Source organism: Malus domestica, chromosome 13 (genome assembly GCF_042453785.1).
Source record: "Malus domestica chromosome 13, GDT2T_hap1".
Classification (NCBI taxonomy): Eukaryota; Viridiplantae; Streptophyta; class Magnoliopsida; order Rosales; family Rosaceae; genus Malus; species Malus domestica.
In genome coordinates this window covers 16,769,722-16,784,147 of record NC_091673.1, presented here as the reverse complement: position 1 = coordinate 16,784,147, position 14,426 = coordinate 16,769,722, and the positions used below count along the sequence as shown (strand labels likewise).

The 14,426-nt window shown below is 35.8% G+C and overlaps 1 protein-coding gene across 3 annotated transcripts; it reads left to right on the top strand.

The window, feature by feature from the left end:
- Nucleotides 1-8,923: 8,923 nt before the first annotated feature.
- Nucleotides 8,924-13,707, top strand: LOC103453149 (type IV inositol polyphosphate 5-phosphatase 7-like). Of its 3 annotated transcripts, none has more exons than XM_008392701.4 (12): nt 8,924-9,447; nt 9,571-9,658; nt 9,998-10,154; nt 10,256-10,360; nt 10,453-11,197; nt 11,292-11,485; nt 11,595-11,703; nt 11,841-11,989; nt 12,122-12,387; nt 12,994-13,078; nt 13,179-13,341; nt 13,441-13,707. In XM_008392701.4, exons 1-9 carry the CDS (start codon nt 9,418-9,420, stop codon nt 12,342-12,344), a joined length of 1,800 nt encoding a protein of 599 aa, XP_008390923.1. In that variant the 5' UTR covers nt 8,924-9,417; the 3' UTR covers nt 12,345-12,387; nt 12,994-13,078; nt 13,179-13,341; nt 13,441-13,707. The 3 variants fall into 3 exon arrangements, with proteins under 3 accessions (XP_008390923.1, XP_070667023.1, XP_008390924.1); XM_070810922.1 differs by having other exon boundaries at nt 9,051-9,447; nt 13,000-13,078; XM_008392702.4 differs by having other exon boundaries at nt 9,051-9,447; nt 12,980-13,078.
- The last annotated feature ends 719 nt before the right edge of the window (nt 13,708-14,426 follow it).

Here is a 14,426-nt window from a genome sequence, read left to right as displayed (position 1 = left end):
CTTGTCTGAATCCATGAATGTGGTGTTCCCTAGATACCACTTCATGAACTGCTTGTGTTCTATAGAAGCATCGATCAACATTTTGATTTTAAGGTGTAGTGCAGGACCTTTTCATTGCAATTTGGATGTCATATACAACCTATTTTCCTTCATATATCATCTTGTCAACCATAAAAACAAAGAAAAATTGGGCAAACTGATAAATCAAATCATGGTTGTCAAAATGATTGAAAAACAAAACTGCTAAAACAATTATAAAATTACAAAAATACCCTCTACATATATCGAGACATCAATATGTTATTGTTATGGCATCAATAAATCATCGCTATGGAACATGACACACTTATGCTTTCCATAATAATTTAGGTGAGTTTGATTCCTAGATATAGGAATCAGGTACATTGAGTTTGGTTGTAGTAAGACAAAGTTTTATTATTTTATTTTATATTTTGGAAAAGACGCTGAACTTTTTATGTTCCTATAAGGCAGTTGCTACAATAGTTTGATTTTGATAGAGATGAGTGCTAACTGTCAAATGTATGACTCATTTACTCCCCTCACCCCTTTAGTGTAAATACTATCTTTCGATTACAAAAAAAAAAAAATAAATAAATAAAAAAAGGTAGCTCATTTATTGTGTAGGAATCAAACTCATACAATTCAATATATTGAACTCAAAATTAGAATCATTCTTATAGAACCAAATTTTTCGATCCATTGTAGGAGTTTGATTCCTATCAAATTAATCAAATTCAAACTTTTAGCCTATTATGGAAGGCCTTATAGCAACAAGGCAACGACAGATCATTGTTGGTTAATCGATGAAGTCGAGGGCAATTAAGTGAAGCGAAGCTTGCCCACTTTGATTCGGCCTTGCACTTACCAAATGAGGCAAAGAAGCTGGATTCCAGATTTTAGCTTCCATCAACTAACATAAACCATACCACTAACAGAAACCATACTAGACGAAGTGGAGGAAAAATAAGGCCCTATTTGGTACTCTACTTGAATTCAATTTTTTAAATTCAAAAACAATTTTCAAGTTTTAGGCTTTAAAAACTTATTTGGTAAGACTATTTTCAAAAACTGAATTCAAGACTAACTAAAAAAATATAGTATATTCTTTAAAAACATAAAAAGTGAGTTTTTAGAGTTTTTAAACTTAAACTCACTCATTTCTTTTCTCTCCTTCCTCCCCTCTTACTCCAAATCTATCTCTCCCTTTTCTTCTTTCTCTCCTCTTTTTTTTTAACCTTTTTCGTCTCTCCTCCAATCTGCTCTCTTCATTCTCTCAGTTATTTCTCTCACTCCTCTTCCTCTCTATCTCGTCCGATCCTCTCTCTTCTTTCTCTTTCCTTCAATCATCTCTTACTTTCTTTCATCCTCTTTCCTCTTTCTCTCTTTCCTGCGACCCCCTCTTTTTAGATCTCTTTGTCTAGTTTAAGTCGTAAGATTTAAAATTTTTAAATCACAAACCAATCAAGTTTTTGAATCTTAAAGAAAATTGTTTTCAGAAAATGTTCTTAAGAAATGTTTTGAGAAATGATAAAAAATTTCAAATAAGATACCAAACAGACCCTAAGTTTCTTCTATGGAGAGAACTCTAAGGATTTCGAAAATCTCGACCGTGCTGCCTCTTGGAACCCCAATAACACATATGAAGACCCACATCTGAATCGTTTAGCTTTTAGATCCTAATTTAAGAATCATCAATTTTTTTTTCAAGAATTGGAAATAATTCAATTTATAATCCCCATTATAAAATTCACAAAAACTAAAATAAATTTATGACCAATTCGATTCTCGAACACTAAAGTGTTCATTGCAAATATTGTGCTTGTTTATTCGTTGTATTGTAGTTGTTAGATGACTAAATAGTTCTTTATTTCATGATATTATGCGATTGTCTACGATGCTCTGGAATATGTGATACTTCTGGTGTTTTAACCGTGAAGTCTTTGTTTAAATTTTTTTTAACAAACGATATTATCTATACTAATGGGGAGGGGGTGAGCTTAACCTCACAATGGACTAGCAATAATGTGGTTCAAACTCACATTTGGCGAAAATCGAACCTAAGACCTCTCACACTTACAAGTGAAAATGAATACTATTAGACTGTAATATTAAATGACATCTTTTTTTAAAATTTAAAAATTAAGATTTAACATTTAAAAACCTCAAAATATCCAATACAAAAGAGCACCATAGATTTTTTTTTTTTTTTTTTTTTTGGATGGGGTGAGCGATTTTATCAGATCATCATATTGTAATGCGGGTTGATCCGTCTTAAAAAAGTTTTCTAACATATACTAGTATTGTTGCACACACTGTATGAATAGTTTAAATAGTGGTGGAAATGAGAATTTTTTTTTTTTTTTTGGTGTTGTTTTGTTTTTTAAGCAATTGATATTTTTTCTGTAAATAAAAAAGAAATTAATTTTGTTGTGGTTTGAATTAAATGCCATAATATACCCATCAATCTAACCACACTGCAGATGATGTTTTACCACAATGGCGAAAAGTAATAATACTTATGCACCTTGTGTGGGATCGATCTCCGCCAACTCTCCCCATCAACTTTTAACAATTTCACCCACTAATACTATCGTTTGTAAAAAAAATTCAATCTAACCACACACACTCTTAAAAACACTATAAAAAAAACCAAAAAGCTATTTGATTAATGTTTAGATGAACAATTTAATAACATAACATGCTTAATTATGCGAGAAAATATTTCTTATGAAAATTGTTACAATTTTGCATCATTTATTTGCACACAAGCAACCAAATTTATGGACACGGAGACATTCCCTACTAGCTAGCATCCTTTTCTCTTGTTATAATGGCGCATATTTGATGAGTATGCATGTCCAAATTTCCCTTTTCATCATGTCCTCATTGAATCAAACTAATAATATTTTTGTTATTAGATACCATTTCATGAAATTCTTCGTCAATCGTCAAGGTTGTCAAACTGTGGAAGAATGGAGTATGTTTCCAATCCTAGTAGGGTCACTTGTCGAGTTTTTGTTTTTCCCTTTAGATCTCCAATTGCAAGGGATGGCCCCATTGCTCTTTGTCTTTGATATAATCCCTCTCACTTTCACAAGTTTCTTAGCACTATTCAATTTTCACTTTTTTCTTGTTATTGCTTCAAATCATTTCATAAGACCCACATTAGCCTAAGCAAACCAAAACAATAACCATGTCGTCCTAAAATCCATACAAAAGCAAAAGCACACAATTTACCAACCACTTCATCAAGGTTAAATGATTTATGCTGATTAGATCACCTCGATGAACAAAATGGAAGTCCACTCGTTATTACATGTTTTAAAACTTGGTAGGACGCGTACAGTGACAGCTTCAGAAAAATTTAGATATTGTTTTGAGTGGAGCCTAGAAATATAGGTATTTTTCGACAAAAACTCTACCATTAAGTTTAAGGTTAGTGAAGAAGTTTTAGGTTCGAATCTCGTGGATGACAAATTCGATACCAAATTAGGTTGCTCATTGTGTGGTTTAGCCGAACTCCCCATCCCCTAAGTGTAAAATATATCGTTATACTAAAAAAAAAAAAAAAGGGTTTCATTTTCTCACTAAAGAACAGGAATTTGCCGAAAATTTTCTTTGAAAACACACAAATATTGATGAGACTTAAAGGTGAGTTAAATTTGGTGGCTATTGCGCGTATTAAGCATTAGATTTATTTTTCAACAAAGATTTACTATCAGCTTAACACTGACAAATTATTTCTGTCCAATGTCAAAATTTTCTTGATTTTGATGATGTGGTCATTTGTTTATTTTTCTAGACAGATTTTGTATGACTTTCCCATTACTACACGGCGTAACAATTTAACACATGTTGTAATCGATGTATTTATTTACTATTGATTTACCTTTAGATTTGAAAAGTACCAACAAAAAGGGATAAACAACTCAACTAAAATTGCTAGCCTATTGTGAGGCTTAACCATTATTATAACTGCTCCAACTCCTCCCCTCCCCCTATAGGAATGTTGGCGCTTAAAGCACAATAATATGAACTTCAAAGGAAACAATGCATTTGTATGCAAGTTCCAATCTTGCATATCTATTTGGGAATTGGGACGAATTGGTCATCACAAAAACTGAATTTAGTTAGTGGAGGCTAATGAAGTGACTAAGGTTTTCCATTTGGAATGTGAGTGGATGTGATTTTATACCATTGTGGTACCCCCAACGACAATTATTCCTCCGTTTCCTCGCTATATTTTGTCTAGTAACCAAGGATTTAAATATATCGCTGATATTTTCGTTTTTTTGAGTTACCGATATTTTAACAAGTATCTAATGAGTTTTCGTCAAAATATCGCGATATTAGCGATAATATCGCGATATGACATCCAAAAATTCTTAAAATTTTTTGATAAGTCTCAAATTTTGAGACTAAAGGGATTCGAACCCCCTCCCATTTGAGTCCTTAACGCCTTAACCACCATATCACTTATGTTGTTGTGATAATATGCTACTATATTTATATATATTGTTTTGTTTTGAATTCTTTTTACAAGAAACAAATTTGCACATATTCCAAATTTTTTGTGGTATTATATTTTAAATTGTGTCAATTAATTACTTAGTCAATGGCATGTGGTTTTTAATTTTTCTATTTTTTATTTGGTCACTTACATGGTAGGGCTGGAAAAAATTCCCGAAAATCCCAAACCAAACCGAAAAAGTCCCAAACCCAAACCGAAAAATCCCAAACCAAAACCATCCTGAAGTTCAGGAATCCCATCCCGAAAAATACCGAAATTTTCGATATGGGATTGGTTTCCAAATCCCATTTGTTTGGTAATCCCGAAAAATACCGAAGTATTCGGTTTCCTATTGACTTTTGGGTTTTGGTTCTTGAAAACCATTGCCATGGTTGCTGACTACTCTTCACAATACACTTACTCTACAAATAGAGATGATGAAGATAGTGAAAATTTTGAATCTCATAGGAACTCTATGTGGTACTAAGTCACTCATGTATCTTACCATGCAATGTATAAAGTGTAAAATATTGTACTAATTCATTATATATAAATGATTATGGTGTGTTTAAACTTCTTTCATTAATTACTACATATTTTCTACATTCACAATGTTTTCCAGCTCGCTATATAATCAACTTAAATCAGTTAAATCCATAATGCAATGCATTTCCTTCCAATTTTTTGTGATAAACTAATAGATAATTGACTAAATAAACATCCTGCAAAGTTTCAATAAAAATTTCCAAGTTTTTCTTACAATTTCCGTGGTTTCCATGTAATTTTTATCGATATCGATATTATCCCGATATTTCCATCGATATTTCCGTGTTTTCGGACTACCGATATTTCCGATATTACCGATATTTTCTTCCTTGCTAGTAACATAAAAAGAAGGGTAAATTACATAATAGTCCCTCAGGTTTGAGGTCTATTACAACCCCATACAACAATTTTAAAACATTTCACTTTCATACATCCAGTACCATTTTATTTCAAAATAACACATCCGTTATATTTTTCATCCATTAGTCTATTAAATGCTGACGTGGCTGCCACGTGGCAAAAAAAATAATTTTTTTAAACCTAAATCTTCTAAATATTAAAAAAAAAAAAAAAAAAAACTGAAACCTTCCCTCATTCTCCTCTCTTCTCCCCACAACCCCCAAACCCATATCCCCCATCTTCATCTTCTTTCCTGCAACCCAGAAAGAAAAGAAAGAAGAAGAAAAAAAAAAAGCCCCCTTCGGTTCGTCTTTTCCCCCATCTTCCCCTCTATTCCCCTCTCTTCTCCCCCATCTTCATCTTCTTCCCCCAACCCCCTACCTGCAACCCAGAAAAAAAAAAAAAAAAAAAACCCAGATCCCGATCCCGTCTCGCCATCATCGGGTTCGTGGAATGGGGGGTGTGTAGAGAAGGAAAGAGGGTGGGTGCGGATGGAGGGAGGGTCGCGGGTGGGGGGGGGGGGTGTTCTGGGTTTCTGGTTTTGGGGTGAAGGACGCGGGTGGGGTGGGGTGGGGGGAGGGGGGTTATCATTTCTGGGTTGCAGGGAAGAAGATGAAGATGGGGGATATGGGTTTGGGGGTTGCAGGGATAAGAGATGATTTTGGGAGTTGCAGAAGGGTTGGGGGGGGGGGGAGGAAGGGATATGGGTTTCGGGATTTTCTAGTTTTTTTTTTTTTTTAATTTTAATATTTAGAAGATTTAGGTTTTTTTTTAAAAAAAAAATTCCATGTGGTAGCCACATCAGCACAATTGTGGTAACCACATCAGCATTTAACAGACTAATGGATGGAAAATCTAACGGAGGTGTTATTTTAAAATAAAATGGTACTGGATGTATGAAGGTGAAATGTTTTAAAGTTGTTTTATGAGGTTGTAATAGACCTCAAACCTGAGGAGCTACTATGTAATTTACCCTAAAAAGAAAACCCTTAATCACAATCATGAGGGTCTGCAACTAAAACAATTATAAGAGAGCCTTGCTCTTTGCCTTTGGAGGTTTATGGAGTCATGGGTATTAAGAGTTTACTAACCAATTAAGACCTCGAACTTTGAGAGCCTGTAAACCAAAAAGGGTGAGAAGACCATCTTTTGTTCAAACATGGCTCGTTGAACGGCCATGAAGAGCTAGAGCTTGGCGTGGGCGGCGGCGGGCACATCAAACTAGAAGTAGGACAATTTGTGTGACCACATTTGCTGTAAATCTCTATTTATAAAATACTTAATTAGTGTAGCCAATCACCAATGTCATTTTAAATTTACTATAGTATAATTCACATGTTTAATCATAATGGGAGACTCTTCTTTCTTTATACCAGGTTGAAAGCTCTAACCAGTTTTTCTAGCGAGGCTCACTAAATGTTCCTTGTACCCTTGCGTCTTTACTACTTCATTTTTTTCCAAATGAAGAAAAATTAGGTGGAATTAGCTATTCGGCAATAATCGCGTGCGAGAGAGGGCCTTTTCTACTTCATTCTTAATAAATAGAGTACTATTTTCAAAACTTTCTATGTTTTCTACTTACATTCTTATAGTTCCATCTTTTCCTTTTTTAAAGATACCACATTTGCTGTAACATCCTATATCGACCAACGGAGAGGGGGTAATGTGCCTTATATGTACATACTCCCCTCCCTATAGCATGAGGCATTTTGGGAACTCATTGGCTTCGGATTCCATTGGAACTTCGAAGTTAAGCGAGTTCAAGCGAGAGCAATCCTAGAATGGGTGACCCACTGGGAAGTTCTCGTGTGAGTTCCCAGAAACAAAACCATGAGGGCGTGTCCGAGGCCCAAAGCGGACAATATTGTGTTACAGCAGAGTCGAGACTCGGATGTGACATTTGCAAATACAATTCTAAAAACTGATTGTTTGGCTTTATCTCAATGTAAATGAATCCATAGATGGCAAATATTAAAAAAAAAACAAAAAAACATCCACCACGGGCCAAGGGCGTGGTGAATTGTCAAAAGGTGGTGTGTGGTCGTTTGAAGTAACCACTACGAGCATATCGCGTGGTGGTTTTGATATTCCATTACGGGAATAAAAACCGTTGTAAATTATTCACTTTTAACAACGGGCCAGAACTTGACCGTGGTGGATTGATGTTATCTACCACGAGCTACACTCGACCATGGTAATGAAATAGTTTCTACCACGAATTGTTGATGCCCGTGATGGAATTGATGTGGTAAATATGATGTTATGTACTAGTGGCATTTTGATTTGAATGAGTACAATAATGACCCGTACACACAATTTAAGTTTAAAAATACAGATGAGGATTTTGTTCAAAAAAGATAAATACAGATGAGGATAAAAATCAAAGCATCTAAATCAAAAATTAAAAAATGATAAATACATTATGTTAGTCATGTCTTTGGTTTGCTAAGTTTACTAGTCGAGATCATTTCTTGGTTACATGTTGATATGTTTGGTGTAAAGATCCGTCGAAGATCTTATATGTAACTCGTTTCTTAAGAAGAAAAAAACATGGGTCCAAAATTTGTTTTCCATCACAAAATAAATTTAGTATTCTTGACTATAAAATAGAGTTTTTAACATTTATAAATCTAATAAGAATTAGGAAGAATATTTCATGTGGAAAGCCCCATGCAAAGAAAAAACAAAGCAACAAATATTATTTGGAAACTCACCAACCTTCATATGTTGGTACCTTCTAAAGAATTAAAAAGGGAACCCCAACATGGGACGCCTGCATATGTTTCCGAGTACACAAAACCTAGATTGAGCCAAGAAACCCTCCAAATTGCTCAAAAACATTCCCCCAACCCAACATCCACAATCATTTGATCTATAATAACATAGAGAACCACACATAACACATACACATTGCTCAAAAATTAAAGCTTAGAACTTTGGGAGAAAAAAACAAAGCCCTAAAAGGGCAAGAAATGAAGTTGTTGAGGAGATTCTCCACAACCCAACAATTTCACAAAAACCAAAAAAACCCATGTAGGAATAATATCATTTTTTTGTCAATACACTATTTCTTCAACCCCAAACATTCTTTGCCAGCAAAAGAAGAAAATAAAATAAAAAAATAAAACAAAATTAAACAAAGAAAGAAAAGCAGCAGAAAACAAATATAGTACTAGTACCAGTACTACAACAGCAGATGCATATAACATTCCCTTTATCTTTTTTCCATCTTTAACTGCTTTTACTTTGATAGGTAGACCAAAATGGTGCAGAAGGATACAGCTATCCCTCTCCCTCTAGGGTTATACTGTACACGTACATGTCTGAATTTCTAAACATGGCATTCACTTTGCTGACCGCGGGCAGCCTTTCCTCTGCTGACCCGGTCGTTTCTGCTCACAAGTTTAAAGCTAAACGACATGCCCGTTGCCCCATTACGTTGGGCCTGCCTTGAGCTTTGGGGTTAAATATTTCTTAATGAAAAATAAGTCTCTCTCTCTCCTCTTGCACTTTATACTGTTCAAATTCGATACTTTGCTGTTGTTACCAAGAACGAGGCCCTTTGGTTCAAAGAGAGAGAAGGGGACTCTCTCTCTCTCCATGTCTGCCGCATTGTCTTGTTCTAAATTCAGAATCTCATCTCACTTCCACGCATTAAAGCGTTCTCTCTCTCTCTCTCTCTCTCTCTCTCTCTCTCTCTCTCTCTCTCTCACCAGTCTTTGAGCCTTCTTATTCTTCTGGATTTTGCTTCTTTGAGCCTACACCATTGAGTGTGTATAATAGCACAACACCAACAAAACAAGAAAACCCATTTGTTATTGACCAAAAATAAGAAAACCCATTTGTTGTTTGCTCTTTTTCTTCCAATATTTGCAGATTATTGGATTGTTTTCAGAGTTTTAGGATTAAAGAAGTGAGCTGTATGAAGTGATAGTGAAACAATGAGAGATGAGAATTCCAAGAAAAGCAAGGTTTTTTTCACTTTCTAATTCTGCTGGAAAAAGCATTTATTTTCCTGGAAATATATAATGAGTTTGTTTATGTTTTGATTTCTGGGAATTGTTTGCTGATTCTTTGTTTATTGTTTGGTGAAGCTCTCATGGTCAAGGAAAATGGTCAGAAAGTGGTTCAACATCAAGAGCAAAAATGAAGACTTTCAGGCAGACGATGTTGACCACGGAGGTGCAAATCCTTATTATTTCTGTTTTCTTTCCCAAATGGTTATTTCATATGATTGGTTATTGCAATTATTATATAAATTTTGGGGGGTTTTTGGTGACATAATCTTAATTTAAGTACAGAAAATCGATTTAAATAATAGCTTTGGATAATTGGAGTTTTTGTCTCACCAATGCCTCTGTTCTGTTTTGTAATCCTATTCTGGTGCTGCATAATTGTCCCATCTGTTTTGGCCTATATATGAAAATTTTAAATTCTTTTGCATTATTGACCTCTCTTTCAGATTTATATTTTAATATTTCAACTTAAAATTAAAGCATTTCCAATAATTTTGTTCTTCAGGAGGTGATCAGGTTGAATACAGGACTAGTTTCTCAGAGAGGGAACCATGCACAATTAAGAAAAGCAAGACAGAGAAGTTTAGCAAGAACACGGAGCGGGTTCGTCGGCGAAAAATGAATCTCGACCATCCTCGAATCATAGATGTAGAGAACCATAGGTAAAATGTCTATATATCTTCTTTTCAGTGTTGTTCTTATAAAGTATATTGTATCTCTAACGTGTTGTTTACAATTTTTTTTTTTTTTTTAATTGGGGCAGCATTTTTGTTGCCACATGGAATGTGGCCGGAAGATCTCCCCCGAGTAATTTGAAACTGGATGATTGGCTTCATGCCTCACCTCCTGCGGATATTTATGTTCTTGGGTATGATTTCGCTGTTTTTATCTTATCGTCTTTCGAACAAACTCTAATTATTGGCATGTTGCTCATATATACATTATACTTCTCTCTTTCAGGTTTCAAGAGATAGTTCCTCTAAATGCTGGTAATATTCTGGGGGCAGAAGACAATGGCCCTGCCAAGAAATGGTTGGCTCTCATTCGGAAGACCTTAAACAATCTTCCCGGGACCAGTGGGGGTGGCGGGTGCTATACACCATCTCCCATCCCACAGCCAATTGTAGAACTACATGCAGATTTTGAGGGATCAGCTAGGCAGAAGAGCTCGTCTTTCTTCCAACGCCGATCATTTCAAGCAACCCATAGCTGGAGAACAGAGAATGACCCTTCAACCTCACAACCTCGACTTGATCGAAGGTTCAGTGTTTGTGATCGGGTGATCTTTGGTCACAGGCAAAGTGACTATGGTCCCAGGCCAAGTGATTATGGTCACAGGCCAAGTGACTATGATCCCAATTTCAAATGGGGTCACAGACCAAGTGACTATTCAAGGCCGAGTGACTACTCAAGGCCAAGTGACTACTCTAGGCCAAGTGACTATTCTAGGTGGGCATCGTCTGATGATGATAACGGACCAGGCGATTCACCAAGTACCGTTTTATTTTCACCAATGTCCTATGGCGGATCTGTGTCCAATGATGGATATAGAATGCCTGGGCGTTCGAGGTACAACTTAGTTGCAAGCAAGCAAATGGTTGGCATATTTCTCACAGTATGGGTCAGGAGTGAACTGAGGGATTATGTTAAAGACATGAAAGTATCATGTGTTGGAAGAGGATTAATGGGTTATCTTGGAAATAAGGTACTGAATCACTTAGTTATGGTTGTTTTTTTATTCTTTTTTATGCATTCTTCAATCGCAAGTAACAAAGATAATTTTCTGTTTGCATTTCCAGGGATCCATATCAGTGAGCATGTCTTTGCACGATACGACCTTTTGCTTTGTTTGTACTCATTTAACCTCCGGACAGAAGGAGGGTGATGAACTAAGAAGGAATTCTGATGTCATGGAGATCCTTCGGAAGACAAGGTTTCCAAAAGTTAATGGCTCTGGTGCTCTGAAATCCCCAGAAACAATCCTGGAGCATGAGTAATTTTTTACCTTAGCAACCATTGATTGCATAGTTTCGTTATAGGCGTTCAGCGGTTGGTATATGCCACTTGTTCTAATTATGTTTTTTTCTTGACTTCTTATCTAGTCGAGTTATTTGGCTTGGCGATTTAAATTATCGAATTTCCCTCTCTTACCGCTCTGCTAAAGCGTTAGTTGAGATGCAAAACTGGAGGGCCTTGTTAGAGAATGACCAGGCATGTTTCAATTCATTATACTTGTATCTGTTTCTTTTCTCTGTTTTAAAATCCTTGCTTCCATTCTTACTATTTTTTTTTTTAACAAAACCATTGTTACTACTTCGATAGGCAATTGACATTAGTTTTTGCAACAGTTACGGATAGAGCAGAAACGTGGTCGTGTTTTTTCAGGCTGGAATGAGGGGAGGATTTATTTTCCACCAACTTACAAGTATTCAACAAATTCAGACAGATATGCAGGGGATGATATGCACCCAAAGGAGAAACGTCGAACACCTGCTTGGTAAGACCATCTTCCCTACATTACGGAGAATTATGCATGAAATAAAATGGAAGATGAAGTGTAAATTGAATAAAAATGGATTGGTTATCCAAAATCTTGAAGTGCTGATTTATTAACTATTCATCTGTGAAGGTGTGATCGAATATTGTGGTATGGAGAAGGTCTCCAACAATTATCGTATGTCCGTGGGGAATCTAGGTTCTCAGATCACAGGCCAGTTTATGGCGTATTTTGGGCTGAGGTTGAGTCAAGCCAGAACCGGTTGAAGAAAAGCACGAGTTATTCTAGTTCCAGGATAGATGTTGAGGAGCTTCTTCCATATTCACATGGATATACCGAGCTAAACTTTTTCTGAAGGATGAGGGAACAATGATGACCCACATCGGTCCTGCATTCTGGTATGCTCTCTCTTTCTCTTGTTTGTTTTGTGTGTGTCATGCCTGGATACAAAAATCACATGGTCGTCTGAGTGTATGTCTCACTTGCAGGTTTTGTTTAGTTAAATAATTTAATTGTTCCTAAGGGTTCCCAATACCTATTGGATAAGGGATCCTTCTAAATTCCCTTGAATTCTTGACCGCACATTCAGCCATTAAATTCAGCAATGTATATCATACACTGATGTACCCTAGAAGTATCAGTTGAACAAGTTCCAACTTTTCTTTTGGTCATTAAATTCAGCAATGTATATCATACACTGATGTACCCTAGAAGTATCAGTTGAACAAGTTCCAACTTTTCTTTTGGTACGGATCCGTAATCAAATCGACTCTTTTTTCACCATAGTTTCATGTGTCACACTCGAGTATTTCGCCCATCAGATGGTTTAATGCATAGATTTTTATCCCGTTGAATATACCTAAAAATGAAAACTCATGCAATGAGAGGAATAATGCCTCTTTTAGTAAACCTGAAAATGTCCAGTTTTTTTTCACTCTCATTTGTTCTTCACAAGTATATATCTCTTGCTTATTTCTTGTTCTTATTTAGAATTTGGTCCCCAGTTGCAGTTGCAGGCGGGAATCACTTTGAAGAACACATCCATGTAGGGTTGATAGAGACACTCCCTTAGCCCACAAATCGAAAAAGGTGAGTCTTCTTTTCTTTTATTGACCCTTTTTCTTGCTTTTTCTGTACATCCTTGAAGGGTTGGTTTATCTAATTTGACCATTTTACTTTCTCTTACCAGGTGCTAATTTTGCAATTTTGATCAGTTAACTCCACACATCAACAGCAAATTGTACAGTAACTACAGTTGGTTTCATAACTTGGTAGCAGTAAAAAAAAAAACAGTTTCAGCAGTCAGATTATTTGGTCATCCAGTTAACAGGCACTTAACCCACAATTATCAGGTACTATAGCTGTGTTAAAAAGTGTTTTTACGTCTGTTCTTACAGTAAATAATAATTAAATTTCCCTTAAGCTTACTTTTTTGAAATTTTGTCTTGCAGGATAACCTCAGCCAATCAAAACTCGTCAAGTGGAAAAGATTATGTTTTTCTTTTAATTTTTCATGATTCTTTATTTGTTTAGGAATTAGGAATTAGGAAATATATGATGACTGAATGAAAGTGAAAAGAGTAAAAATAATGATTTGCTTACATCCTTTTTGTTATAAATGCAAAGAAAATAGAAAGAGCAACAATGGTGTTTTATAAGTAAATTCCAAAAGCCTCCTGTTCTGACTGTTGTGGCAATTGATTGATACTGAAAAGTTACTGTGAGTGCTTTTACTTTTAACTGTGTGGTGATAAACAGACTGGGAAAAGCATGAGTCAGGTTTTACAGGTTTGGCAGGTAAAATGGATGAGCAGCCATGATTTGGAAAGTGATCTCTCTTTCTTTTGTAGTGGGGATGAATTTCCACATTTATGTTTACCAGTTTTCACTGAACTGTCATGACTACACATTCTCGTAAGGATCACTTGGTAGCGAGACACCGTTTATTTAGTTAGAGAGATGGAAGAATCTAATGGGTTTGTTTCTTCACTTCGTTCCTCTCGTTGATCAAACTAGGCAAGATGTACCAACCGGGGAGACTGGCCCATTGCTTAGCGAGTAGGCTCGGTTTAGGTTAATGAAATGGAGATTTTTCCAACAAGAGGCACGCAGTAGCTCAACCTTGGGAAGAGGCACACACAAGGTTACCATGGATTTGCGAGTGAACCAACCGCGCTTGCTATCAAAAGAAAGAATGATTCGAATCGGGGAATCAGCACGGCTAAGTGGAGAAAAGAGTAAACTACGTAATGCCCAAAACTAAAATGTGCGCGGCGCACGTTTAATCTACTTCGCATGCATTTGAAGTTTTGAACCCCCACCCAAGAAACAAAAAAGAAAAGAAAATTCTATTAAAATGTGAAGAGGATTGAAGAAAGAAAAATGTGCCATTAACTTGGAAAATAATCAGCCACTTATGTATAAGGAGTTTTGTCCT

Excerpts from the sequence above, each read along its gene's own strand:
- LOC103453149 (XM_008392701.4), top strand. The coding sequence starts at position 9,418 with ATGAGAGATGAGAATTCCAAGAAAAGCAAG. Across the intron at positions 11,704-11,840 it reads CCTTGTTAGAGAATGACCAG|TTACGGATAGAGCAGAAACG; the intron begins GCATGTTTCAAT and ends TTTTTGCAACAG. Across the intron at positions 11,990-12,121 it reads AAACGTCGAACACCTGCTTG|GTGTGATCGAATATTGTGGT; the intron begins GTAAGACCATCT and ends TCATCTGTGAAG.